General features: G+C 49.7%; 1 protein-coding gene across 2 annotated transcripts; it reads left to right on the forward strand.

Annotated features, from left to right (window-relative positions):
* Positions 1-885: 885 nt before the first annotated feature.
* Positions 886-27,917, forward strand: Ttll1 (TTL family tubulin polyglutamylase complex subunit L1). Of its 2 annotated transcripts, XM_021183105.3 has the most exons (13): positions 921-1,070; positions 1,997-2,140; positions 5,548-5,595; positions 6,234-6,388; positions 6,505-6,621; positions 9,160-9,368; positions 11,246-11,426; positions 13,375-13,509; positions 14,241-14,349; positions 15,756-15,899; positions 19,569-19,655; positions 22,455-22,618; positions 27,635-27,917. In XM_021183105.3, the coding sequence occupies exons 5-13, from the start codon at positions 6,509-6,511 to the stop codon at positions 27,762-27,764; spliced, it is 1,272 nt and encodes a 423-aa protein (XP_021038764.1). In that variant the 5' UTR covers positions 921-1,070; positions 1,997-2,140; positions 5,548-5,595; positions 6,234-6,388; positions 6,505-6,508; the 3' UTR covers positions 27,765-27,917. The 2 variants fall into 2 exon arrangements, with proteins under 2 accessions (XP_021038763.1, XP_021038764.1); XM_021183104.2 differs by lacking the exon at positions 1,997-2,140 and having other exon boundaries at positions 886-1,070.

Raw genomic sequence — 27,917 nt, forward strand, 5'->3', positions numbered from 1 at the left:
CTTCTTTGGAAGAGAAGTCAGTGCTCTTAACTGCCAAGCCATCTCTCCAGTCCTATTTTTATGTGTTTTACATGTGTGCAGGGGCCCATGGAGGCCATTGGCTTCCGGTTTCTGATCCGGAGTTGGAGTTACATGCAGGTGGTTGTGGGGAGCCTGGCATGGGTGCTGAGAACTGGACGTGGGTCCTATGCAATAATAACACAGTACGTTTTTTTAAACCTCTGAGCCATTTCTCCAGATTCTTTTTTTTTTTTTTTTTTTTTTTTTTTTTTTTTTTTTTTTTGGTTTTTCGAGACAGGGTTTCTCTGTGTAGCCCTGGCTGTCCCGTTACTCACTCCGTAGACCAGGCTGGGTTCGAACTCAGAAATCTGCTTGCTTCTGCCTCCCAAGTGCTGGGATTAAAGGCATGTGCCACCACTACCCGGCTCCACTAATTTCTTAATAACATTTATCGTGTGTCGGCGTGGGGAGGGGGTGCGTTCAACGTGGCACACGAGTGGAAATCAAAAGACTACTTGTAGGTATCTGTTCTCTCCATCCATCACGTATGTAGGTCCCGGGAGTCGAACTGAGCTGATAAGGCTTGGCTGCAAACACCTTTATCCGCTGGCCCTGGCCCTTACAACTCTCATTTCTGGCCCTGAAGGGTGCGCGGATAGGATACCTTGCGCTTTCTAGCCTCTAAGCGGTGGATAGATAACTCGCAGAAAAATACCGAGGCAGGAAAGAAGGTGTCACAACCATGGACAGAAAAAATAATCAGGAAGCAGTAGCGCCACCGGTTTTCGCGTTCTCGGTTGCTAGGACACCTCTCCGGAAGTGGAATGAGCTAGGCGGACTGGTTGCAGTAGAGAGGACGGGCGGAGTCCTGTGCGCCGTGGGCGTGGCCGCGCGAGGAGATTGCGCACGCGCAGACGGGCTTGCCGGTGAAGGATCCGGGCGGTTTAGCTCCTGCTACCCAGTCCGTGTATCAGCTGCTCAGCGTCGTTTCCTCTGTTGATAACCTGGGACTTGCTTTGTGCCTTCAACTGCTGTAATTGCATCGTTATCTTTCTTACCGGCTATTTTAGGTAGGCTTTCAGTGCATCCACAGCCTGTATTGTTTGAGGTGGCATCTATTGGGGGAGGTTGGGGGGCGCCGCACCTGTACGGGAAGCTCAAGGCCGCTCCACTTGCTCCTCTGCAAGACTGCACCGACCCGAGATGTTGCCCTCTTTGTTAGGAGGGTGATCTGGGAGTTGTGGTCCTCTGTGGAGCCCGGGAGAGGGCGGGGGGGGGGGGGTTTGCAGGGACTGCGTTCTCAACTGGACGCAGGAAGTATAGCCCTGCAAACCAAGTTGGTCTTGGTAAAACAGGCTTTGTTTGGGAAACATTTAATGAGCATAATACAGTGATGTCATATGACAGCACAAAAAGAGAAGCCCTGCTGTGCTCTCAATGAATGGGAGACTCTGATAGACAGCCACTTTAGGTCATGGCACTGTCTACCTACAGTGGTATGGAGAGGAGTGCAGGTCATGAATGGGCAATATTATATGCTATTTTCTTTATTTAAATAGTCTTCATTATTTAATTTTTAATTATGTGTATATGTTTGTGTCTCAGTGAGGGGCGGGGGGGTGTGGGAAGGTGTGCACCTGAGTGTAAGTGCTGGTGGAAGCCAGAAGAGGGCATATGGGAGCTCCTGGAGCTGGAGTTATATACAGAAGGTTGTGCACTGAGTGCTGAGAACCAAACTTATGTCCTCTGCAAGAGCAGGACTGGGTCTTACAGCTGAGCCATCTCTCCAGCCATTTAGGTCTTATTTTCTTAGAGATAGCATTTTCCTCCCTTTCATTGAAAGCTTGTTGGAAAAGAATATAGATACTGGGAATCCTGGTGTCGTCGTGACTTCACTGACCCTGATTTGTGTGGGAAGCAGGGACCTTGCTTTCTGAGGCTGGACACAGAAGGGCGATGAGACTCTGGTAAGTTCTCATCTGCTTGCTGTTCCTAGGAAGGCTGTCTTGACTCCGGTCTGAGGCTGTAATCACAGCAGAGGTTGAAGCCCTTTGGAGTACTCCAACAAGCAAGTGTTCTGAGCTGCCCATCTTCCCCCGAGTCGCATTCTGCATGTTCCTAGGAAGCCAGGTCTTTATAGGTGATTGTTGCTGGTTTCTCTACCATGGAGGGCTGGGCTTCCTCTCATTCACGGACTGGCTTGAGTAGCACTTATCTGGTCCTCCACAGAGGGAATTTATTTGGGGGTTTCATGTAGCCAGGGGCTGGCCTGGAATTCCCTTTGTAGCTGAGGATGACCTTAGATTTCTGATCCCCTTACCTCTGTTTCCCAAGCATTGGGATTGCAAGCCTGTGCCACCATGCAGGACATATTTTATCATTATGTGTATGTGGGCACACTTGTACTACGTATGGCCCATGGATGTCAGAGGATAACGTTGTAGAGTTAGTTCCTTCCAGGAATCAAAAACTCGGGTCACCAAGTTTTCGAGACAACCCCTTTTACCTGCTTAGCCATCTTGCCAACCTATTTTATTTTAATTTTTTTAGTTGTTGTTGTTTTTAAGATAGGGTCTCTCTGTGGAGTCCTAGAGCTCATTAGATAGACCATGCTGTTCTGGAACTCATGGAGATATGCCTGCCTCTGCCTCCCCAGTGCTGAGAGTAAAGGCCTGGTGCCACCAGGCCTGGCACAATTCATCAGGTACTTAGTACCTGCTGCTGCTAGACACTGTTTGGGGGCTGGGGATTCTGCAGGAGGTATGGCATGGGGGTAGTCCTGTGCGGACGTGTCTGAGTAGAGACATACATGAAGTGGACAAATGGATTTCAATGTTGAGCATGTGTAAGCATCATCTGACAGCTCCCTGGGTCCTCCAAAGCATCTGAGTGAGAACATCACTGGTGGGTGAAGGCAAGAACCAATCTTACTTCCTCCTCTGTCTCCCCCTTCCTCTCTTCCCCCCTGGCTTCTCCCTTCCCCTTTTCTTTTTGTGTGCTGGGGATGAATCCCCTGGCCTCCTGTAAGCTAGGCAAGTGGTCTACCAATCAGCCACACCCCACTCTCCAAAGGCCGTTTTTCTAACCAGTTCCATGGGATGCTATGATGCCGGTAATGGCCCACGGGCCAGCCACACCATGAGTAAGAGCCAAACTAAGCCAACACACAACATGTGTGCCAGAGAGACAATAGAGTAACTCCCCATATCCATGGTTTCACCTTCCATGATTTCAGTTCAGAAGATTCTAGAAATAAACAGCTCATTCTTTTTAAAAGAATGGGTGTTTTTGCTTACCTGTGGCTTGTGTGGCGGGTGCTGGCAGTGCATGTGGAGGCCAGAACAGGGTCAGATTCTCTGATACAGAGTTACAGCTTTAAGCTGCAGTGTGGGTACAAGAGTTTCCAGTGCTCTTAACCACTGAGCCGTCTCTCCAGCCCCAAGAAATAAATGGCTACTGTGTTGTCAGTGGTCCATCCTTGTGGTTACTTTTCGGAAGTATTAACTGCCTTGTCCTGCCTGAAACAGTGATTCTTCTTCCCTTTGAATTCTCAGGGTGCTTTTTACCCATAGTGGGCCCCAAAGTGTAGGACTGACCATCCTGGCTGTCTGGAAAGAGCTTTCCTTAAGTGGAGATGTATAAGCTTGTCACAGGCGCAAGGATGGGAAGAAATGCAGTTTATGTACACTTTCAGGCATCAAGCAAAGTCTTGGAGTGCTTCCTCTGTGGACAGCAGGGGACTGCTGTAAAGTGTGGCACTGTCAGGAGAATTGAAGATGGACTGTCAGGAAAAGCTACTATTGGGAGTGGGCATTTGAGAAGGCGCCAGATCTGCGGGAAGAACGCAGGCTCTAGACATTCAGTTTGGTGGACGGTGGATGGAAGAAGATAGGAGCTGGAGAGAGGCAGGAGTAAGGGCTGTTGGGAGACATGGGCTCCAAGGTGATGGCACAAGTAGGAGGTGGTGGCACAGGTAGGGCCCGGCTGGCCTTGCAGGTCCTGAGCAGATTACTGGTTTTGCCATTGGTACTGTGACCCAGGAGCTGGTAGTGTCACCTGACGCAGATGTCCAAGAACCAGCTGGGTCACACTGGGACGGCCATCAGGCCTGTGTGTTTGTCTGGCAGAGCTATGGAGAACCCCGTATGGACATAGAGGGTCTTCTGGGACACAGCTGATAACCTGATTTGTCCCCTTCAGAATCACACCTAAACTTTGTCACAGTGTTTTATTTTTTATTGTTTATTTTTAATTTTATTTATGTTTTTTTAAGTGTGTGGGTAGTCTGTCTGCATGTACACCTGCAAACAAGAAGAGAGCATCTTTGTAGATGCTAGGATTTGAACTCAGGACCTCTGGAAGAACAGCCAGTGCTCTTAACTGCTGAGCCATCTCACTGTCACCGTGTTGCTAAGGCAGCTTGTCCTATGTGTCTGTCACGGTCTCTGGGACTGGATCATTGCAGTCAGCTCTCTGCTGTGCCAAGTGACTGTCATTACTGAGCAGGTAGTTTAAAAGCTAGGCTGTGCATGGCTACTGGAATCTTGTTCTCCCTCTTGTGAAGGCTGTACCCAGTCACCTGGGGCAGGTGGGTGGCATAGTGTCTTCTGTAAATATTCAGTAGAGTGACTGAGCATTGGTCACCTCGGATGGCTTTGTCTTGGCTAAGTTTTAAGAATTCATTTTTATTATTTGTGCATGTGTGTGTGCCTCTGTGAGTGTATGGGCATATGTGTGTACAGTGACCATAGAGGTTCTTTCTTTTTTGTTTTTGTTTTTGTTTTGTTTTGAGATAGGATTTCACTGTATAGCCCTGGCTGTCCTGGAATTCACTCTGTAGACCAGGCCAGTCTCAAACTCATTGTGCCCTATTTGCCTCTGCTTCTTTTCTCTCCTCTGTTCTCCTCTCTCCTCCCCTCCTCTCCTCCTCTCCTCTCCTCTCCTCTCCTCTCCTCTCCTCTCCTCTCCTCTCCTCTCCTCTCCTCTCCTCTCCTCTTCTCTTCTCTTCTTTCTCTCTTTCTTTCTCTCCTTTTCTCTTCTCTCAATTTCTCTCTCTCTCTCTTTCTTTCTTTCTTTCTTTCTTTTTCTTTTTTGGTTTTTCGAGACATGGTTTCTCTGTAAACCCTGGCTGTCCTGGAACTCACTCTGTAGACCAGGCTGGCCTTGAACTCAGAAATCTGCCAGCCTCTGCCTCCCAAGTGCTGGGATTAAAGGTGTGCACCACCACTTGCGTGACTTGCCTCTGCTTCTTGAATACCGGGGTTGAAGGCACCTGAATATATTTTCTCTATAGCCCTGGCTATCCTGGACCTGACAGAGACCAGACTAACCTCAAACTTAAAGGGACTTCCTGCCTCTCTGCCTGCTATGTGTTAGGAGACCATGTGACCTGCCTTGACTGGCTACTCCAAAAACCTTATGGTTTAGGGGCCTGTTCTGTGTACATTTGTTAACCAAGACGCCATCCCTGGGCATCTATTTAGCTGGTCAAGATTTGCTCCAAAATTGTGTCACTTGTCAGTTCTGTGTTGCTTGTGTTTTTGTCAGTGACGCCGAGAGACTCTGGGCGCTCCAGGAGCTGCGGAAGGACCTATGGTAAGCGCTAACACTCCCATGGCGGGCAGGGACAGAGAAAGTGTGGCTATGAGGAGGCATGAGTGGCCAGCCTAGGCTCAGGCTCCTTCTCAGCAGGATGAGGACGGACACGTATGCCACATCAACAGGCACCTGGCATTCTGTGAGTGGCCACGCCCATACATATAAAGTAAAAATAAGTAAAATCTTACGGTGTTTTTTGAGAGCACGATTAGAACGAGATAGGTAGCTGGGCAGTGGTGGCACACGCCTTTAATCCCAGCACCTGGGAGACAGAGGCAGGTAGATCTCTATGAGTTCAAGGCCAGCCTAGTCTACAGATTGAGTTCTAGAACAGCCAAGGCTACACCGAGAGACCCTATCCTAAAAAAACCAAACCAAACAAACAGACAAAAAGAATGAGAGAGGTAAAGAAAGATAATCAGACAGGCAATGATGGACAGGGATGAAGATGCCCAGGCTAGGATGTGCAAATGATTGCAACTTTATCAGAGGTCAGTTCAAGGGTCCAGCCTTCCCCACCTGCTGCTTCCCTTCTGTTCTTTTAGCCCTCATGCCTTTCCTGTGGTTCCTGATACAGGCGCCACTGGATGCTCGTGGGTGACTGTTACTAACCCATTTATCATTGGTTAACATAGGGACTGGGCATTTATGGAATGCTGGAGGCCTGTCTGCACGTGGAGTGTTGACCAGTGTCCCTGATCCATACTAGATGCCTGAAGTGTCTCTTCTTTCCCCATACATGGTGACCTCCTGACGCCTCTAGACATTACCAGCAATTGTGGGGTAGAGGGTGAGTGTATGATGTTTACTTTGCATGGTGATTAGGGGATGCCCTTGGCTTGGGGGAGGTGTGTGGCGTTGGCCGATGGTGACGTTCCCGAGTGTAAGGACAGGGGTCTCTTCCAGGATCATGGCGGGAAGGGTGAAGTGGGTCACCGACATCGAGAAGTCGGTACTAATCAACAACTTCGAGAAGAGAGGGTGGATCCAAGTGACAGAAAATGAAGACTGGAACTTTTACTGGTAAGGGTACAAAGTTGTGCTTTGTGTTTTCCAAATAGCTCGTCAGTTTGAGCCTGTTGAGCCATCTCCACATTTTGTGTCTCTGTGTAAATAACCTGAGCTCAGGGCTGGAGAGATGGCTCAGTGGTTAAGAGCACTGGCTGCTCTTCCAGAGGTCCCGAGTTCAATTCCCAGCAACCACGTGGTGGCTCACAACCATCTGTAATGGGATCTGACGCCCTCTTCTGGTGTGTCTGAAGACGGTGACAGTGCACTCACATATATAAAATAGGTAAAATAAATAAATAAATAAATAAATAAATAAATAAAAGAATAAGCTGAGCTCAGTGCTTGGAACCAGTTAACTAAGGAGCCTCCAAAGTGTTGGTGGGGCCAGGGACGAGTGACAGGTCAGTCTCTAAGAGCCAGGATGATGGAAGAGGCTTGTGGCTGGTTCGTCACCTGAAGCATTGTTCATCAGGACCAGCTTATCTTATCAGGCTTGGCCTAAACTTCATTTAGGCTTTCCCCTGAGATGTGTTTGCTGATCTTCTTTTCTCTTGGTCAACTGTCTAGCGTCTTTGTTTCTTGCTCTTTGGCTGGCATTGCAAAAGCCCGAGTCCAGTTAGCTCGCTCTTGCCATCTCCGTCTCTCTTTGTCTAATGCTTATGAGTCAGATGCGATCTCTCTCAGCTACTGCTCCAGCACCATTGCCTGCCTGCCTGCCTGCCTGCCTGCAGCACTGCTGTCTGCCACGATGGCTCTACACTCTAACCCTCTGGGACCCTGAGCCCCTCAAATGCTTCGTTTTATAAATCACCATGGTCACCGTGTTTTGTTACAGAGATAGAAAAGTGAGGCACCCTTCTTCCCACTGAGCTCTGAAAGGGGGGGCTGGACTGGGCAGTGACTTGAGGTGGGGCTGGCAGGTGACAGGTCATTCATTAGACCCACAGTACCGATGGAGGGCACCAAGTGCCTGCCTTGTTCAGGCAAGGAGTGTTTTGGAGCTCTTTTTATCTTACCTTTGGGGAGAAGGCATTAGGGAATCTTACTATTTTTGCCCAGCCTTACATTCAACTTCTGGGCTCATCCAGTTCTGTTGTAGCCCCCAGGTAGCCAAGATTGCCGTGTGTACTATCACAAAGGGCTTTAGAGTTTTTTTTTTTTTTTTTTTTGAAAGATAGGGTGTCACTACCCAGCTGCTGGAATTAAAGGCATACATCCTGTTACCTGGTGCGTGTGTGTGTGTTCATGTGTATCTGTGTTCGGGTTTCCATATGTCTGTGTGAGTGCATGTGGCAGCCATAAATTAATATGCGGGGTCTTTCTCTATCGCTCTCTACCTTGGCTTTTGAGGCAGAGTCTCTCACTGAAGCTGGAGTTCACAGATTCAGACTATCTGAACTATTGCACACACTGCAGGGACCTGCCTCTCTCTGCCGCCTCGGTGCTAGCTCACAGATGTCTCTTATCTGGATGCTGAGGACCCAAACCCAGGCTCTTGTGATTTTCACATGAGTGCCCATACACCTCCATATGCACAAACATACAAATACACTTAAGCGTTTTTAAAATTAAATAAAGAGGAGCCCTTAACTGCTAGAAAATGTTAAATGGAAATATTTTGGGCAAAGGGAAACCCTGTCTGGAAATTTCTTACAAAGAAGCCCCAACTGTGGGGAGAGAGATGGGGTCAGGTCCCATGTTGTCATCTAGGGAAGCCGAGCCCTGAGATTCAGTGGTTCTGTGTGGCTGACCCTTTCCATGATAGGACATTTCAAAAGGCCCTCCATTTGGGTCATCATGGAGTAGGTAGCCTGGACAGTTATTTAAGCTTGCTCTGTGGGGTGGGGGCAGCTTTGAGGAGGACAGAGGGAGGCCTGTGGCAGGCTGCCTTGTTTTGCTATTCAGAAGTTCCTTCATTGGTGCCAGCCACCCTTCCTTCCTTTCTTTGTATATCTGCCCTGTCCCTCAGTGATGATGGGACACTGCAGTTGATGGGGACAGTGGCTTCATTATAGAATCAGAAGGCACCCATTTTATGTGGGGCATAGGCACATCCACATTTAGATGCTTTTTCTGAATCTGGGTACGTCGTTAGCTTCTAAGAGGGACTGCCTAGCCTTACCTATCAGCTGTGTTAACAGTCATCTTGACGGGATTGCAACAATGGCCCAGCCATTAAGAGCTCTTCCAGAGAACCTGGGTTGGAGTCCCAGCACCCAGATGGCTGCTCACAACTACCTGAAACCCCAGTTCCAGAGGGTCCAGTGCTCCTTCAGACCTCAGTGCATGAAGCACGGGCATCCAGGAGCCTGGCATCAGCCAGTGAGCCGTGAATGGGCTCTACCTGGGACCTGACACAAGTGTCAAGGCACAGGGTCAAAGCCACCCTGTCCTTCAGCCTGGCCCGTCATCACCGAGTGCACATAACGTGCTGCTGCCATGGAGTACACTGGTAACCAGTAAGGGCTCCAGGGAGACTGGCAGGGCTGAGTACCCGCGCACACTCAGACGCAGCTCCGAGTCCCTGTCCCTTCTGTGCCTCTGTTTCAGGATGAGCGTCCAAACCATTCGCAACGTGTTCAGCGTAGAAACTGGGTACCGGCTGTCAGACGACCAGATCGTCAACCATTTCCCCAACCACTACGAGCTGACCCGCAAGGACCTGATGGTGAAGAACATTAAAAGATACAGGAAGGAGCTGGAGAAGGAAGGAAGTCCCTTGGCAGAGAAAGACGAGAATGGAAAATACCTCTATCTGGGTTGGTGCCTTCCCGCCCCCCTCCGCGCCCCCTCCCGGCCCCAGGTCCTAAGTCAGAGCTGGGTGACCTAGTGAGCGTTTCTATTTCTGCGATAGAAATCATGGCCAGAAGCATTCTAGGGAAGAAACAGTGTATTTCAGCTTACAATTCTTGGGTCACACGCCATCACTGAGGGATGTCAGGGCGAGAACTCAAGGCAGGAGCTGAAGCAGAAGCCATGGAGAAGCGCCGCTTACTGGCTCACTATCTGTCGATTCCTCAACCTGCTTTTTTTTTTTCTCTCTCTCTCTCTTCAAGAAAGGGTTTTTTTGTGTGACCCTGGCTATCCTAGAACTTGGCTGGCTTCGAACTCATCGAGATCTGCCCGCCTCTGCCTCTCAAATGCTGAGATTAAAGACAGGCACCCTCAGGTCAGGCTTCGGCCTGCTTTCTTTCAGGACCACCTGCCGAGGAATGGCACCGCCCACAGTGGGCGGGGCCTTCTCATGTCAATCATTATTCAAGACGTCCCCCTGGCCAATCTGATAGAGGCATTTTCTTTTTCTTTCTTCCTTTCTTTTTTTTGGGGGGTGGGGGAGGGTTTCGAGACAGGGTTTCTCTGTGTAGCCTTAGCTGTCCTGGAACTCACTCTAGACCAGGCTGGCCTCGAACTCAGAAATTCGCCTGCCTCTGCCTCCTGAGTGCTGGGATTAAAGGCGTGCGCCACCACTGCTTTTTCTTTGAGGCATTTTCTTTTTTTTTTTTTCTTTTTCTTTTCTAAAAGAATTTTAAAATTTATTTTACTATATGATTACACTATAGCTGTTTTCAGACACACCAGAAGAGGGCATCGGATCCCATTACAGATGGTTGTGAGCTACCATGTGGATGCTGGGAATTGAGCTCATGGCTTCTGTAAGGGCAGTCGGTGCTCTTAACTGCTGAGCCATCTCTCCAGCCCCAGGCATTTTCTTAAGATTTTTTCTTCCCAGACACGTCTAGGTTTGTGTCGAGTTGACAAAAGCCAACCAGCACGTTGAGTTGTCATTTCAGGAGCTCGGAGGGATTGGTGGCTGACTTTGCCGGGTGAGTGGGTTGAGGCAGGTTCTGTGGCCGTCTGCTTTGCCTGTGATGTCTCCAGGTGGACGGGCAGGGCTGAGCTTGGTTCAGACTCTGAGTCTCTGTTCCTATGGGGTTGTTGAGAGAGAAACATAGAATGGACAAAGGTGTGCTCAGTGCTACCACTCTCTTGAGCCATACCCAGGGATGGTGAATGTCCCTGGTATACCTGGAGATCAAAACAATGTGCTTGGCGGTTCAGGATCCCAAACCAGATCAGAAGGAAAAAATGGTTTGGTTTTGTTTTGTTTTTTTGAGATTTTATTTTTATTTTATGTGTATAGCTGTTTTGTCTGAATGTAACATCTGTGTACCACCTGTATGCAGTACCCAGGTAGACCAGAAGAGGGAGGCATTGGGTCGCCTGGAACTGGAGTCAGATGGCTGTGAGCTGCTGCAGTGTGGGTGCTGGGACTAGAAACTGGGTCCCAAGCAAGAGAAGCCAAGAGTTCTTAATTACTGAGCCATCTTTCCAGGTCCTGGGCAGAATTTTATCACCAACTTCTCTGGTCTCAGTTTCCCTATCTGCTAAGTGGGACTGATAGCTGTGTAGCAGGCAGCTTACTCGGGGTTTAGTGATGTATGTCTGCAGAGTTCTGTGCACACAGCTCAACAGGGTCCCTTCTTAGTACACACAGGGATAGGACAGCAGGAGCCCCGTGGTGTAGGTTCAGGGTTGAGAGGACAGTGTGCTGATGAGCCCTGGACCATGGTGATGTTTTCCTGCCCCCGGGCCCCAGGTGGGCAACCACTTATGGCAATGGGTGTCTTTACTTCAGACTTCGTCCCCGTCACCTACATGCTCCCCGCCGACTACAACCTGTTTGTGGAAGAGTTCCGGAAGAGCCCGTCCAGCACCTGGATCATGAAGCCCTGCGGCAAAGCCCAGGGAAAGGGCATCTTCCTCATCAATAAGCTTTCGCAGATCAAAAAGTGGTCCCGGGACAGCAAGACGTCCTCGTGAGTTGAGAACACCCCACCCCCACTCCCCTTGAACTGCAGGCGAGGTGCCGGTTAGGTTAGCTGCGTCCTGCAGGCATGTGGCCTCAGTCATGGGCTGGCCAGCCCCTGCCCGCTTTTCCAGCCATGTACTCGTTCTGTGGCTCCCTGGCAGGGCTCGTGTGGCTGAAGACATATAATTAAGCACAGATTTCCCCTCGGTAAGCCATGGGGCATGTGGTACAGGTCGTGAGTTGTGGCTTAGCAGGCCATTGGGTTCCCAAACTGCTTGAGGCAGGCACGGGTGTGGCAGCGAGGCACTTGCTTCCGAGCTGGGGGGACGGGGGGGGGCTCTCATTCTGTGGCTGAGGGATCTGAGATCACCGGCAGCACCCGATAGAACTGGTCACCAGGGTGAAGCTTGGGGAGAGAGAGTAGGCGTGGCCTGAGGGGGTGGGGTCGGGGAGGCACCTGAGCGGACCACAGGTTGATTGGCAGGTGGAGTCGAGTTCTCCCTGTGCTAGCAGCTTCCTTCGGCCTCTGAAGAGTCCGTAGCCGCTTGGCAGCACCTGGAGCAAGGCCATGGGGTGATCCTTTCACAGAAGTGATGACTTACCCTCAGGAGTGCCCAGAGTATAGAGCTTCTTCTTGTATAGAGCATTTCAGCTGTGTACAGATGTCTGATTTCAGTGGCTGTCTTAGTTTGATTTCTGTTGCTGTGATAAAACAACTCCTAAAAGAAGGGGTTGATTTTTAACTCTCAGTTCCGGGTTACATTCCACCACAGGGAAGGGAAGGAGGCAGGAACCTGAAACATTCATCTCCACAGTCAAGAGCAGAGAGGATTAATATGCACACGCCCTCTGGCTTACTTATGCTCAATAGCTTTCTTCAGGATCCCTGGCGTAGGGAATGGTACCGCTCACAGTAGGCCGTTTTTTTCACATAATTGAGATTGTCCCACCATAGTGGGCTGGAGAGATGACTCCGTGGTTAAGAGCACTTGCTGTTCTTGCAGAGTACCTGGATTCTGTTCCCAGAACCAATACGGCTAATAACTGTACGCAAATAACTAGTTCCGGGACATCTAATAGGTCTTCTGACCTGTGCTGCCTGCACACAGTGTACAGACAGAAAGACATTCCCTACAGCTATGCCCACAGGTCAGCCCAGTATAGAGAGTGCCTTAGTGAGGCTTGTCCTAGATGACTCTGGGTTGTGTGAATTTAATGATTAAAGCTAACAGGGGACTGGAGAGATGGCTCAACAGTTAAGAGCAATTGACTGTTCTTCCAAAGGACCTGGGTTCAAATTCCAGCACCCACGTAGCAGTTCACAACTGTCTGTAACTCCCAAGATCTGATACCCTCACAGACATACATGTAGGCAGAACACCAATGCACGTAAAATAAAAACAAATAAATTTTAAAAGGAGGAACACTGGTTGCTTTTCTAGAGGACCAGGTTTGATTCTCAGCCACAAGGTAAGTTACAACTGTCCAGTCCCTCTAGGGGCACTACGTGCGTGTGGTGACCAGACATACATCCAGACAAAACACCTATACAATTAATAATTTAACAACATGATGTACTAACCAGAACCCCGGAGCTCTTGTCTCTAGCTGCATATGTATCGAAAGATGGCTTAATCGGCCATCACTGGAAAGAGAGGCCCATTGGACTTGCAAACTTTATATGCCCCAATATAGGGGAATGCCAGGGCCAAAAGAATGGGAATGGGTGGGTAGAGAAGTGGGGGGCGCTATGGGGGACTTTTGGGATAGCATTGGAAATGTAATTGAGGAAAATATGTAATAAAAATATTAAAAATTAAAAAAAACAATTAATAATTTAAGGAGGAAACTAGCCATCACAGCAGCCAGCAAGCTGTCACCTCTTTCCTTCCCAAGCTGTTCCTTTAATCCCGTATCTTTTACAATCTAATTGTGACTTTCTCTGATGTCCGTAGGTTTGTGTCGCAGTCCACAAAAGAAGCGTATGTGATCTCCGTCTATATCAATAATCCGTTGCTCATCGGTGGGAGGAAGTTTGACCTTCGCCTGTATGTCCTGGTGTCCACGTACCGCCCGCTGCGCTGCTACATGTAAGGCTCACACTCTGCTTCCGTGGGGCTCACATCATAACGGTGTCACAGATGACTCAGTGACAAGACACGGGGGACTCACAGCACCTGGCTCCGGGAGGGTATCAGACGGGTGGCTTCTGTGTAAAAGCAGTTGGCCTAGACACTACCGGACATCTTACAAATAAGAGGACCACTCTTCTGGGCATTTGAAGCAAGTGGGGTGTGGTGTGCACACCTGTAATCCCAACACTGGGGAAGTAAAGATGAGACGGTTGAGCGTTCAAGGTTAACCTGAGCTACGTAGTGAAACCCAAAGCATTGGAAGCTAACATCCATTCTTCTGTTGAGTGGACTGAGACACCCCAGAAGAGGGCATCCCATCTCATTACAGATGGTTGTGAGCCACCATGTGGTTGCTGAGATTTGAACTCATGACCTATGGAAGTACAGTCAATGCTCTTAACCGCTGAGCCATCTCTCTAGCCCGACTGGTGCATTTTCAGTTTTTCTTTTTCTTTTTTTTTTATTTAGTTAGTTTTGTTTTGAGACAGGGTTTCTTTGTGTAGTCCTGGCTCTCCTAGAACTTGCTCTGTAGACTAGGCTGGCCTCACACCCAAAGATCTGCCTGCCTCTGCCCCACCTCCCACATCTCAGGTACTGGGATTAAAGATGTGCGCCCCCTGCTGCCCGACAGCAGCGGGTAGATTTGCTTTGCCCTCTCCAGTGACTCAGCGTGCCTTCTCTCCCAGGTACAAGCTTGGGTTCTGCCGCTTCTGCACAGTGAAGTACACCCCTAGTACCAGTGAGCTCGACAACATGTTTGTCCACCTTACCAACGTGGCCATCCAGAAGCACGGGGTGAGTGTCCCCTCTCTATGCATCAGGAGGTCGCCTGGCCTCGTGAGATTCTCTCTCATGCTTATTTGCAAGTTCTGGGAGAGCCATCCCACGACGCAGTGGCCCGAGGTCCAGAAGCGACTCAGAGTAGCAGAGGTGGCTGTCCCAGGCGCATTACCTAAATTACCTACTTAGGATAGAGAAACACTGTTTGCTTGGAGAAACAAGAGTGTGGGTTCAAGCTCTGGCTCTCTGCTTCTGTGGACAAGTCAGCTCAGTGCTTTACGTTTTGGGTAAAAGAAGGGGCCCTCGCTGAGATGAATGACATCCTGACAAACTTGTTCTCTCTGTTGGTTGTTGTGCTGATATTGGCCTTAGGGCCTGGTGCGTGTTGGATAAACCCTCTATCACTGACCTGTAGGCCAAGCCTCCGAGCCTCTTCTTGCTTTCTGTTTTGAGACAGTCTCTCACCAAGTTACTTGGGCTGACCCTGGACCCATGCTGCAGCCCAGCCAGGCTTTGACTTGTGATTCTGCCTGCTTTGATGTCTGAATAGCTAGAGTTACAGAGTGCTACCAACCAAGACCATCTAAACTTCTATTTGTTGTTGTTGTTGTTGTTACCATTAATGTCATTTTTCATAAAGATTTATTTATTTATATCTAAGTACACTGTAGCTGTCTTCAGATACTCCAGAAGAGGGCGTCAGATCTCATTACGGGTGGTTGTGAGCCACCATGTGGTTGTTGGGAATTGAACTCAGGACCTCTGGAAGAGCAGTCAGTGCTCTTAACCAATGAGCCATCTCTCCAGCAACCACCCCCCCCCCCTTTAAAAAAATTTTTTTTTGAAGTGGGTTGTTTATTTTGTTTTGTTTTCCTTGATTTTTAGATAAAGTCTTGCCTTGGCTGTCATGGAACTTGCTGTGTGTATAGACCAGGCTGGCCTACAACTCAGAGAGATTTGCCTGCCTCTGCCTCCAGAGTGCTGGGATTAAAGGAGTTGCTACAATGCCCAGCTGTCTTTGTTTTATTTATTTGTTTGTTTGTTATTTATTTATTTTTGAGATTGAATCTTGCCATGGAGACCAGGCTATCCTCCTTCCTCAGCCTCTCAAGTGCTAGAAATATTAGCATACACATTTGTCTTAGTTAGGGTTACCACTGCTGTGATAACACCGGGACCAAAAGCATTTGCCTAGAGCAGCTTCTGGGGAGGGGAGAAGTGAGCGCCCTGGTAGCACTTTGCAGTGTGGGCTGAGTGTACACAGTCCCTTATGAGACCAGTGGAAGTGTGTAACAATGTGGTGGATGGCACAGACGTCCCTGGGCAGGGATCCCCTCTGTTCATACCCAGGAGATATTTGAGGGCAAGTGGCTGGGTTCCTCCAGGCAGAGTCCTGAAGGTCATGTGCCCTCACTCACTAGGAGGACTACAACCACATCCACGGTGGCAAGTGGACTGTCAACAACCTGCGTCTCTACCTGGAGAGCACCCGAGGCCGAGAGGTGACCAGCAAGCTGTTTGATGAAATCCACTGGATCATCGTGCAGTCTCTCAAGGCCGTGGCGGTGAGTGACAAAGGGGCGGGGTAGGGCAGAGCTGGGCGGGGTGGGTCAAGCTGGCCCTGGAAACCCAATGGGAAGCCCTGGGCTAACCAGCAGTTCTCGGAAAGTGTTCCACAGCTCAGAGTGCTTCTGGTCTCATCTTTGCCTTTGCATCAGCCGGGGGCTGAGACAGTTTTGGGAAGGGATTGGGGCTGGTTTCGGGGCAGCACTGCCCAGGTGGGCGTGGTCAGCCTCTGATAGGGCCACGGACCTTGCCACCTCTGCAGGAGTATAGAGTCTCATTGACATCATCTCCCTCTTTTTTTTTAATTTTATTTTTATTACGATACATCCTGGCTTCCCTTTCCCTTCCAAGCTCCTCTAAGCATCTGCCCATCTCCCCTAGATCGGCTGCTCCTCTGTTTCCCTTCAGAAAAGAACAGGGATATCTACATAACAAGATACAGTAAGATTAAGCACAAACCCTCATATCGGGGCTAGACGAGACAACCCAGGAGGAAAAGGGTCCCAAGAGCATGTGAGAATCAGAGACACCCCCACTCCTGCTGTTAGGAGGCCCACAAAAAACACCACGGTAACAGCCATGCCTTATTCGCAAAGGACCTAGAGCTAGTGTGATTGCTGCTTCAATCTCTGAAGCCCCGTAAGCCCTGCTTAGTTAATTCTGAGGGGACATCATCTCTTTTTTCATTCCTTTCTTCCTTACTTTGAGACATGGTCTCACTGGGTAGCCCTGGTTGGCCTGGAGCTTGTTATATTAGACCAGGCTGGCCAGGAGTGCTCTATGTAGACTAGGATGGCCTGGAGTATGTTGTGTAGACTAGGGTGGTCTGGAGCTCACAGATAATCCGCCTGCCTCTGCCTCTCCATCATCAATCAGCCCTCCTTGGTGGTTATTTTGGCATAAGCATCAGCCAACCCTGGTGGGGGAGGAGAGTTTCAGCAGCGTTCATTTCAGGCAGCTTAATATTGCTGTGTCATGGTTGAAAATAGCCTCTTCCTTTGTTCCTAACCTGGTCTTTGATTTGTTCGCTGGTTTGTAGTTTCTAGGCAGGTGTACTGCTAATTTTGAGAGATAGGTAGGAATAAATACTGCTGTGCTGGTCCCTCCCTGTTTTCAGGACTTGGCAGATGGTGTCTCTGTGGTTTCTCCATATAACTCACAAGAAAATGGGGAATTTTGACCCCAGAAGGAAAAACTCCTGACCCATAGCCAGTCTCCTTGTCTCCCATCCCCCCTACCAGCAGGAACAGGAAGTCATCCACAGCTGAGGTCACTTGCAGGACCCAGAGTTCCTCAGTTCTCCCTCTGAATGTAGAGGGATTTTAATCCAGCAATCTGGCTGCTCTGGCAAGGGGTCAGTCACATCCAGAGCCCTAGGTCTGCGTGATCCGGCTGGAATGCAGACAAGCCTTTCAGTATATACCTTTAAGGTAAAAGTAGTTTGTAAAAGGAAGCAGCTGTGTTTGAAACTGACGTCTGAGGGGCAGACAAAGTGACGAATCAGAGAAGTACTTGACAGAATGAGTCAGGGATGGGGTACACCTGTTTCGTGTCTTTTTAAAAAAACACACTCCCGCCTCGTCAGGGAGCTGCCACGTTACCAGCTCCTCCCAGCTCCCTTTTGTTCCACCCAGCTTTGCTCCTGTCAGTTGCAACCAGCTCTCACCAGGCTTCTTTTTCTACCCGCCTTTGCTCCAGGAGGGGTAGCATTCGTTACCAGCCCACTCAAGAGACCCTTGAATCCTCCGATAAAAGACACACAGACAGCTTTATGACTTTAGAACTTGCCTGCTAGGCACAATTGCTGGGCACAGATAACTCCCACCTGGTAAGGCGTGTTCTTGCCAATTTATTATCACCATTTCTCCTCCTGCACTAATCTTAGGGGCTTGTTCCACGTAGTCCTTGCCAAACATCTTTGGCGATCTGCTCTTAGTGGAGGCCCCAGGCCCTAACTCTCCTTGAGGCCGTACATGATTGCAGCATCCTTCCTCCTCCAAAGCATGCCAGAAACACCTCCTCTCTCCTTTCCTCGTCTCCTCTTCCTCTTGGACCCCCCCCCCCCAGAAAGTCCCACCTATACCTTCAGCCCAGCAATTGGCTCCTGACCTTCTTTATTGACAAATCAAGAACCAATTAGGGAACTAGACCTTATGTATCAGAACCTCCCCTTGCATACACCCAAGAGTGACACAGGAAAGAGAAGCTGTGTAAGAGCAGTGCCTGTGAGTGAGTCAGCCAGGAGTCAGTGCCGTGAGTGCAGCCGAGCCAAGCTGAGTTTGTTCATTTGTGATCCGGTTCAGTTCAGAGGAGTTCAGTTCAGTTCAGTTCAGTTCAGATCAGATCAGATCAGTGCAGTTCAGTTGAATGCGATCAAGCTCAGTCAGGAGCAGAGCAGTTCAGTCAGAGCAGTTCAGTTCCTGGAGTTCAGAGGCAGTCTTTCCAAGCAGAGCAGTTCAGTTCCTGGAGTTCAGAGGCAGTCTTTCCAAGCAGAGCAGTTCAGTCAGAACCGGAGCGGGAGAGCTGTTTGAGCCAGAACAGCTGAGTTGAACCAGCCAGCCAGAGTTCAGAAAGAGCCAGAAAGAGTGAGTTTATTCAGCAGTAAGCCTCTGAGATGACAATTACATCTGGTAAATAAAAGGTACAATTACATCCGAGGGCAGTGTGGTCTAGACAGCTACTGAGCTGGCTGGCCCTTGACAGACCCACCCACTTATGTGGGACATGGGATAGTGCCGGGTCACCGTGGAGAATGTGAGAGATGGAAAATTCCCAGGTTACACCCATCTTCCTCCTTGAGAAGAGCCACCTTGTGCACAGTCGCCTCACAGAGGGCTTTTCTCCTGGCCCTGCAGTCTGGCTTCCACTCTTAGGTTCTTTGGGTTTGGGTGGTGACTACCAAGCTTTTGAAGCAGGTGTTTTTGTTTAGTTTTAACTATGCGTAGGTGCACGTGTCTGCCTGTGGGCGTGCACATGAGTGCAGGTGCCCACAGAGGCTGGAAGCATTGGGGCCCTGATACTGGAGTTACAGATGGTTGTGAGGTATCTGACATGGGTTCCAAGAGCTGAACTAGGGTCCTCTGGAAGAGCAGGAAATGCTCTTAACAGCTAAGCCATCTCTCCAGCTCCCAACACCTGTCACTTGTTCAGTACGCAGGGAAAGGTTATTGAAGGTGTATTTAGGTGAATTGAAATTACAAGGGAAATCCAGAAATAGAAAGGAAATAGGCTTACTCTTCTTATTTGGTTTATAATCTGGTTTGAACCTGGTTGCACAGGGCTGGGAGGCATAGGGGGTAGCCTGCTGGTGTGTGTGCACATGTGTATGTATATATGTGTGTGTGCAAATGAGTGTATATGCACACACTTGTGTGTGTGTGTGTGCACATGTGTGTGTGCAAATGAGTACATGCGCACACACTTGTGTGTATGTGCACATATGTATGTGTGCAAATGTGTGTATGTGAACGCACGTGTGTGTATGTGTGTTTGCATGTGTGTGTTTGTGTATGTGCATGCATATGTGTGCATGGGTTTATATGTGTGTGTGCAAGTGTGTGTGTGTGTGTGTGCATGCACGCTCAGATGTGTAACAGGAAGCCCACAGTGTGGGAGGGTCCCTCTGGTCTCTGAGGATGTGGTTTTATAACCTATTGGTCATTCTGCAGCCAGTGATGAACAACGACAAACACTGCTTTGAATGCTACGGCTACGACATCATCATCGATGACAAGCTGAAGCCCTGGCTGATCGAGGTAACGCACAACCCTGACACCCTGGCCAGCAGTGCCACAGGAAAAGAGGACATTCTCATTGCTCTCCCGCATGTGTTAAGGCATGATTTGGAAGTGAGTCCATCTGCCCTTTGAAGCAGAGAGGGTGTAGTGGTGGCTGACCTAGAAAGATATGACATACACCATACAGCAGGGCTTTTCCCTGGCCACAGCCACAGCGTTATTTCTCAGAACTGATCAAATACCTCACCTCCCCCCCAAACAAAACAAACAAACAAACAAACAAAAAACCCAACTCCAGGGAGGAAGGCTTTATTTGGTTTGAGGCTGCAATCTTCATGGTGGGGAAGGCCTGGGGTATGGGTGAGGCAGCTGCACACATCTGTCAGAGCTGAAGCCGAGCGAGGCGGATACTGATCTTCCACAGGCTTCTTTCTTCCTTCAGCTCAGTGCCCCAGCCTGTGGGATGATGTCACCCACGATCAGGGTGTGTCTTCCCTCCTAAGTTAGACTTCTCTGGAAGCACTCCCAGAGTTACCCTGACATACCGCTGGACTGTCTCTGACCCCACTAGCAGTTTAAATAACGACACAACTACTCCTAATGTAGTTTAAAGCTTAGGCCTTTTGGTAGGGCTGCATCCCAGCTGCAAAAAAAAAAAATTTTTTTATTTATTTTGTGTATGTGAATACACCGTAGCTGTCTTCAGACACACCAAAAGAGGGGGTCAGATTCCGTTACAGATGGTTGTGAGCCACCATGTGGTTGCTGGGAATTGAACTCAGGACCTCTGGAAGAGCAGTCAGTGCTCTTAACCCCTGAGCCATCTCTCCAGCCCTCCCAGCTGCTGTCTGAACTTAACTGACTATTCCTACCTGTGACCCGCCACCTGTTCTTTACCTACTAGTAAAAACTAGTACTAGTTCTTTACCTGCCTGTCCTGCTCCAGTTGGGTCTGTTCCCTTCCCTTCTGCTGTCAGCTTTTCTCCCCTGCATCACTCTCTGCCTGGAAGTTCCAGCCTCTCACTTCCTGCCCCAGCTGATTACAACCAATCAGCAGCAAGACAACACCTGCTACATCATTCAGATCGCCTTTAGGTAGGTGAGGAAGGAAAACATTTACAAAGTAGAAAGCCTGGTGGATGGGCCTAGAAATGACAGAACCATAATCCTGCCAGCACTCAGCTCTCTGTGGTGCAGAATCCACAACTGAAAATGCAGAGGCACACCTTCAGACGGATCGAGGAAGGCCACCCCAGCCCTGAGGAGGCTCCTAGGTCTCCGCAAATCCCATCAGGTTGATGAAGATTAACTGTCGTGGCCTTTTCAGAGAGGTGGGCATCGGTGCCCTTGTCTGAGGCCGTGGACAAGGAACCTGGTCCCTCAATAAACCAAGGATGGGAGACAGCCTGAGCATGCCCGAACCTCCATCCTGGGTGTCCGTCACTCTGGACACCTGCCCTCTCAACAGTTCATTTGGAGGTACACAGCTCGGGCCAGTCAGTCACACAAGCCAGGAAGCCTAGGATTCTTGTAAAAGCCCAGGGTGCAACACGGCCCCCTCAGGGAAAGTCAGAGGAGTCTCCGTATGGAGTTCGTGGTTATCAACTTATCAAGAGCAAGCACCTCCATAATGGAAGCCTGCTGACACTGCTGGAGTCGGGGCGTGGAGGGAGATGTAATATTTCCCTCCCTCCACCCTTCCTCTCTTCCTTTCTTTATTTTGAGAACTGGTCTTGAACTCATGATCCTCCTGCACTGGCCTCCCAGGGCGCCAGAGTTAGAGGTGGTGGCTTCCTGCATCTTAAACACAGTGACTTTAGAGGCAGCCACACTTTCCTTGATGAACTAAGATCCTAATTTTAGCTATTCTCTCTCTCTGTTCTCTCTACCTCTCTCTCTCTCTCTCTCTCTCTCTCTCTCTCTCTCACACACACATACACTCACACACACACACACACATATAAATTTGGGGAGAAAAGGATTTGATTGGCATACAGGTCTGTCATCCAGAGAAGCCAAGGCAGGAACTGGAGCAGAGACCATGGAAAAACACTGCTGGTTGGTTTGTGCAACACTTTTTCTTGTACAGCCTAGGCCCACCTCCCAGGGATTACACCAGCTGCCATGTGCTGGGCTCTTCTATATAAATAAGCCATGAAGACTTCACAGGGCCAACAAGATGGCTCAGTGGTATGAAGACACTTGCTGCCAAGCCTGAGTTTGATCTCTAGGACCCACGTGGTGGAAGTGCAGCATGGATTCTCACAGGTCATCCACTGACCTCTGCATGTGCGCTATAACACGTGTGTGCTCACACACATATACACGTATCACACACAAAAATAAATAAATGCCTAGGGGGCTGGAGAGACAACTCAGAGGTTAAGAGCGCTAACTGTTCTTCCAGAGGTCCTGAGTTCAATTCCCAGCAACCACATGGTGGCTCACAACCATCTGTAATGAGATCTGATGCCCTCTTCTGGTGTGTCTGAAGACAGCTACAGTGTACTCATATACGTATAATAAGTAAATATTTAATAAACAAATAAATGTGTAAAGAAAATAATATAAAGAATATGCCTCACAGACATGTCCACAGTTCAGTCTGATCTAAGCAGTTTCTCTACCAGGCAACTCTAGGGTTACATCAGGTTGACAGCTAACTGTGACCTTATACATGAGGTGCTTGGCGGGTGTGAGGTGTCTGTGTTAACTGACGACAAGCGCCTGAAGCGTGCGACCCACGCTGGCTCCCCGCACCTCTCATTCCACAGAAGGAAGCACCACAGCGAAGGGCATGTGTTTTTCTTCTTGTAGGTCAACGCGTCCCCGTCTCTCACATCCAGCACCGCCAACGATCGAATCCTTAAGTACAACCTGATTAACGACACCCTCAACATTGCGGTCCCCAACGGCGAGATTCCCGACTGCAAGTGGAACAAATCTCCTCCCAAGGAAGTACTTGGCAACTATGAGATCCTGTAAGTCTGTCTGCGTGTGGTTCCGCAGAGGCCCCGAGTTCTAGACTGTGGCATGGTGAGGTACCCTCAGGATATCGGGGGTGGGGGGCTCACTTAGGCAGCGTATCTGTTTGTTGATGCTGAGAGGGATAGCTGTTGAGGAGACAGAAAAATGGTTTGGGTCTGTTCCACGTAGTCAATACTTCCTTGCGGAGTGCTGGACAGGGAGTGACCCTCACTGCTTGTCACCTGTGCAGGCTGCTGAGGTGCTAGGAGCAGGGTGCACACAGTGTGGGGCTCACACCCTAAATCTGTAACTCTGTGGGCCACAGTCTGAACAGCTCAGGAAGCCGGTAAGGAAAGAGTGATTCCCAGGGCTCACCTCTCATCTGTGGCTGGTACTGTAGACACTCCAGCCCATTTCTTTACCCTGTACCTCATGAGCTAAGTACTGGCTTGGCTCTGTCTTACAGACTGGAAACAAATGGACCTGTTGGGAGTGCCAGTGCTTGTGTATATGGGGGGCGGGAGGGCGGAGTGTAAATAAAGTAACAGTGATCAGGAAGACGACGGTTGACTGAAGCATAGTCATCCATACCTTGTGAAGCTAGGTGGCCATTAAGATTGGCCTAAAGCCAGGCAGTGTTGGTGCACGCCTTTAATCCCAGCACTCTGGAGACAGAGGCAGACAGATTTCTGAGTTTGAGGCAAGCCTGGTCTACAGAGTGAGTTCAGGACAGCCAGGGCTACACAGAGAAACCCTGTCTTAAAAAAAAAAAAAAAGGCAACCTCTGCATGCACGTGAACGTTTTTTGTTTGTTTGGGTTTGGTCTTAGAGACCGAGTCTTAGTATGTAGATCAGGCTGTCCTTGAACCCCCAGAAATCCACCTGCCCCTGCCTCTGCCTCTCAAGTGCTGGGATTAAAGGTGTGTACCACATCTCCTGGTCCTACACATAAGCATTTAATTTAGAAAGTTTAAAGGCGAGGGGACGTGTAGTGAAGTGTATTCTTGCACACAGGTCCGGGTGCACCGCTGGTAGGAGGATCTGAGCACAGGCCCGCACTGTGGAGCCCCTGCATAGCCACCTCCCCACCTCTCTGTGTACAGTTGCAGAAGCTGGGGTGGAGGGGCACAGGGAAGGCTCAGATGTGACATGGGTGGAACTCCCGGAGAGCTCGGGGCCTTAGAGGGTGGTATTTGTGAGCCCCAAAAGTAACCAGTCAGTGACTGATTATCCTCTGGAGGTCGGCAGCCTGGGGTGGGGACAATAGTGGCTTCGTTATTGGAAGGAAGTAGAGGTGGGAGCTGTTTTCACTTTGTTTTCAAGCCCAACAGAGTCACACAGGTGTGTGTGTGTGTTCCTCCTCCCCATTCATCCAGATCCTGCCCCTCCCCACCTTGAGCTGGTACCAGGGCAACCCTGAGGCTGACAGGCAGGGTGACTCCACCCTCAGTCTGTGCTGCAGACTCAGTATAAGCCAGAGTATGATCACATACGGATGGCCCATGGAGCCAAAGTTGCCCCATAGGAGAAGCTCTGGTCCTTGAGGGAGCTCTGCACAGCTTTATTGTACTGGAGGGACTGGCTACAACTACACCTCCATGGTGAGGCATGTCTATGTGCTAACACAATTGTGACAGTCCATGCCAGTGCTGAGCACAGCCTCAGCCGAGAGGAGAGCTGTCAGCACTTAAACCCTGGTACTCCCTGTGCGTAAGGCCTTAGGCACCATTCAGAGAATGTTTCCCCACCAGAGGAGGCCCTAACGCAGACTCCACACCACCCACAGAGTCTGGCTCTGGACCAGAAGCAAGAGACATTCAGCTCCCGCAGCAGAGCAAAGCATCCTGGTACTTGTTTGCTTAGTGCAAATGTCTGCATATAACTCAGGCAACACAGCAGCAAACGATTACCTAAGGAGCTCTAGCTGTCCTGGAACTTGTTCTGTAGATCAGGCTGGCCTTTAACATAGAGCTCCACCTGCCTCTGCCTCCCAAGTGCTGGGATTAAAGGTGTGTGCCACTGTGCCTGGCTAGAAAACACTTTAAGATGACCAGAAAGAAGCCAGACATAATGGTGAATACCTTTAATCCCAACACTCTGGAGGTAGAGGCTGGCAGATCTCTAATGAGTTCAAGGCCAACGTGGTCTACCCAGCAAGTTACATGACAGGCAGGGCTACCAGAAGAAGGGCTGGCAAGATGGCTCAGCAGGTAAAGGCACTTGCTGCCAAGTTTGACAATGTAAGTTTGATCCCTGGGGCCTACATGGTAGATGGAGAGATCTGACTTCCACAGCCTGCCTTCTGACCTTCTGACCTATACCTTGGCACATGTGTGCCTTCAACCAACCAATGGGTCAGTGCAATTAAAAAAAAAAAAATTAAGGGCCAGTGCTGGGGGCCAGCTCCGACAGGGTCAGGCACTAAGGTGGGACACAGCATCAGACAATGGCCAAAGGTTGATGACCTCTGGCCTTTAACTCTCTCTGACTGTTCTGGGGGCCAGAAGCTGATGACTTCTAGCATTTCACAGAGAAGGGAAAAGGAAAGAAGGAAGGAAGGAAGTCAGGCACCCCCCCACACACACACACACACACACTGGCCAGTTCTTTTTTTTTTTTTTTTTTTTTTGGTTTTTCGAGACAGGGTTTCTCTGTGTAGCCCTGGCTGTCCTGGAACTCACTTTGTAGACCAGGCTGGCCTCGAACTCAGAAATCCGCCTGCCTCTGCCTCCCGAGTGCTGGGATTAAAGGCGTGCGCCACCACGCCCGGCTCCGACACTGGCCAGTTCTAACTACCTGATTCATCAATATCACAAGTGCACATGAATACTTATATCCATGCACATATACCTACATATGTATGTATGTACATACTTATAGATAGACAGACACATATACATCTGGTGGATGGAGCAGAGCCCCAACAGCCACACATTTTTTCACTCTCAGCCTTTGTATAGCTTCTTAGGCAAAAGTTCTTATAAATTACCTCACAGAAGCCAGGCATGGTGGCGCACGCCTTTAATCCCAGCACTTGGGAGGCAGAGGCAGGTGGATTTCTGCGTTAGAGGACAGCCAGGGCTATACAGAGAAACCCTGTCTCGAAAAAGAAAATTACCTCACAGATAAAATGTTACAGAGAAATGTTACAAAGGGAGTTACAGAAGGATGTTGATAGTAAGTCAAAGCAGCGCTTCACTCTGTAAGCTCATTATAAGTTCAAAGCAGCAGTTTCACATGGCCTGGCTTTATCATAGTGCGCACCTGTGGCCTCATCCTGACCTAGAATGAATGCTTTTCCTTGATCACATTTCTTGTCTTAGTGCACTTTATAAAGCTCATTGTATTCCCTACTATGCAGCCTTTACTTAATATTCTATGAGAAGGGGCACATTTCTATCCTTGATTCTAACTTTAATCTTTCTAGCAAAGCAGCTAAAACCATCTCCTAAAACTTTCTTCCTAAAATTATTTGAATCACATCAGGTGTTATGTTTTATAAAAAGAAAGATAAAGGAAGGAATATGTTTGGTGTAGGAGTGATATGATGTGGGGAAGGGGTTGCCTCTGTGGGCCCATGCTGAGGCATCCCTTCCCCCTGAGGGACTAGCCACATGATGGTATAGTATAGAATAGAGTTTATTCAGGGCATGGGCATGGGGAGGGAGTTAAGAGCAGAGAGAGAGAGAGAGAGAGAGAAGTTTTGGAGGCTGGCCATGAGCATGTGGAGGGGAGGGGAGCGGAATGGGGGGGGGGTGAGGAGTGGGAGCAAGAGCCAGAGAATGAGGAAGGCACACCTGGCTGTTCCCCAGGTAACTGTGGGGCAGAGCCTAGACTAAATGCCAACATCAGGAATTCTATAAAGTCATTAATTCATGGAAGTTCATCTTCATGTTGATCTGAAGTTTGCCCAAGAGGGTGGGCTAATCACCTAGGAAGTAATCACATCGGGCTCTAGGCCGTGAGGGTCTCCCGGTGTCCACTCACACGAAGCCACATAAACGGGGACTATGGCAGTGACCAACATGAGAAAGCACATTAACAGCAAGAAGCAACCCTGAGACAGTCTCTGGGGCCGTGCTTCAGCAGAGCACACCCATTGCAGCCAAGCAAGATGGCGGGGCCGTCTCCTGGGAGCACACTTGCCCACTGCTGCTCTTCCTGCATGGCGTCTGCCAGGCCAGCATGTGGGCTCAGCAAGTGAAGGTGACGGCCACCAAACCTGGTGGCCTAAGCTCTATCCCCAGGACCCACATGGTAGAGGGAGAAAGCTGACCCTGCAAGTTGTTCTTTGACTTCCATGTAACGAACGAACCTCGCCCCAGTAAAGAAATACACTGAGGTTCAAAACAAATTTAAGTGCCCAGAAATGCACTTCTCACAGCTCAGTGACGCCTTGGATTAGGAGTCAGGAGGCCTGATGTTAACCCCGTCTCTGCATACCTGAGCTTGGGACAGAGTGGAAAGAAGCCGTGGAGAGGAGAGACAGTTCCCTTTGCAGGATCTATTCCTGGTAGCAAAAGCTGTAGGACACAGGACTATATCTGGTTCTTCAGACGTGAGGCCCAAGCTGTTTCTCAGCACCGCCTCAGGCTGACTACAGCCATCAGGCCCTTTTCTGCCGTCCACTAACACTGGGTTCCCTGTCTGAAATGGGCTTAGCCCTACCCCACAGGGTGTGTGAAGTGTTTGCAGGCAAGAGCTGTCTCCCTGACCACCCTGGGCTGGCTGACTAGTTTCTCATTCACTACTCCCCCAAGACCAGTGCCAAATCCTGCCCAGAGCCTGTTAAAATGGCATCTGTCTAGGATGGGCGGACTGTCTACAGTGACGGTTTGGCTGGGTTTCTCTCGCAGGCTCTTCGGTCTCATGTAGCATGTGGGCTGGAGAGGGAAGCGGGATGCCAGAATCTGGAGCTTGGTGGCTCCTTCTAGTGACGTGTTTGTTCTGCAGCAGCCCAGTGGCCACTGTGTCACTGCCGCCCCTGAACAAGGCCTCCCAGTGATTCTCCAGTGATCTATCTGTTTCAGGTATGACGAGGAGCTGGCCCAGGGTGACGGGGCTGAACGAGAGCTTAGAAACCGCCCAGGCCAGCCAGTGGGGCCCAGAGCAGGCCGCTCGAGAGACTCGGGAAGAAGTGTCCTCACAACCTGGAAGTGACCAGCAGCGAGAAGAAGGACCCCAGCTTGGACCTTCCCACAGTCGCTCCACCCAGTCCCTGCTAAACACCCGTTTTGGAATTTCAGTTTTCCAGAGTGCTTTCCTGAGCAGGCCTTGTAAATAAAGACTCAATGCAAGGTGGAGGAGTCCACA

The sequence above is a fragment of the Mus caroli genome, unplaced genomic scaffold (assembly GCF_978045245.1).
Source record: "Mus caroli unplaced genomic scaffold, Mus_caroli_1 scaffold_16, whole genome shotgun sequence".
Taxonomy (NCBI): domain Eukaryota; kingdom Metazoa; phylum Chordata; class Mammalia; order Rodentia; family Muridae; genus Mus; species Mus caroli.

Bases quoted from the DNA above. Each gene is read 5' to 3' on its own strand.
- Ttll1 (XM_021183104.2), top strand. From the start codon at position 6,509: ATGGCGGGAAGGGTGAAGTGGGTCACCGACATCGAGAAGTCGGTACTA. The intron at 6,622-9,159 runs GTAAGGGTACAA...CCTCTGTTTCAG, and splicing joins GAAGACTGGAACTTTTACTG to GATGAGCGTCCAAACCATTC. The intron at 15,900-19,568 runs GTGAGTGACAAA...GTCATTCTGCAG, and splicing joins AGTCTCTCAAGGCCGTGGCG to CCAGTGATGAACAACGACAA.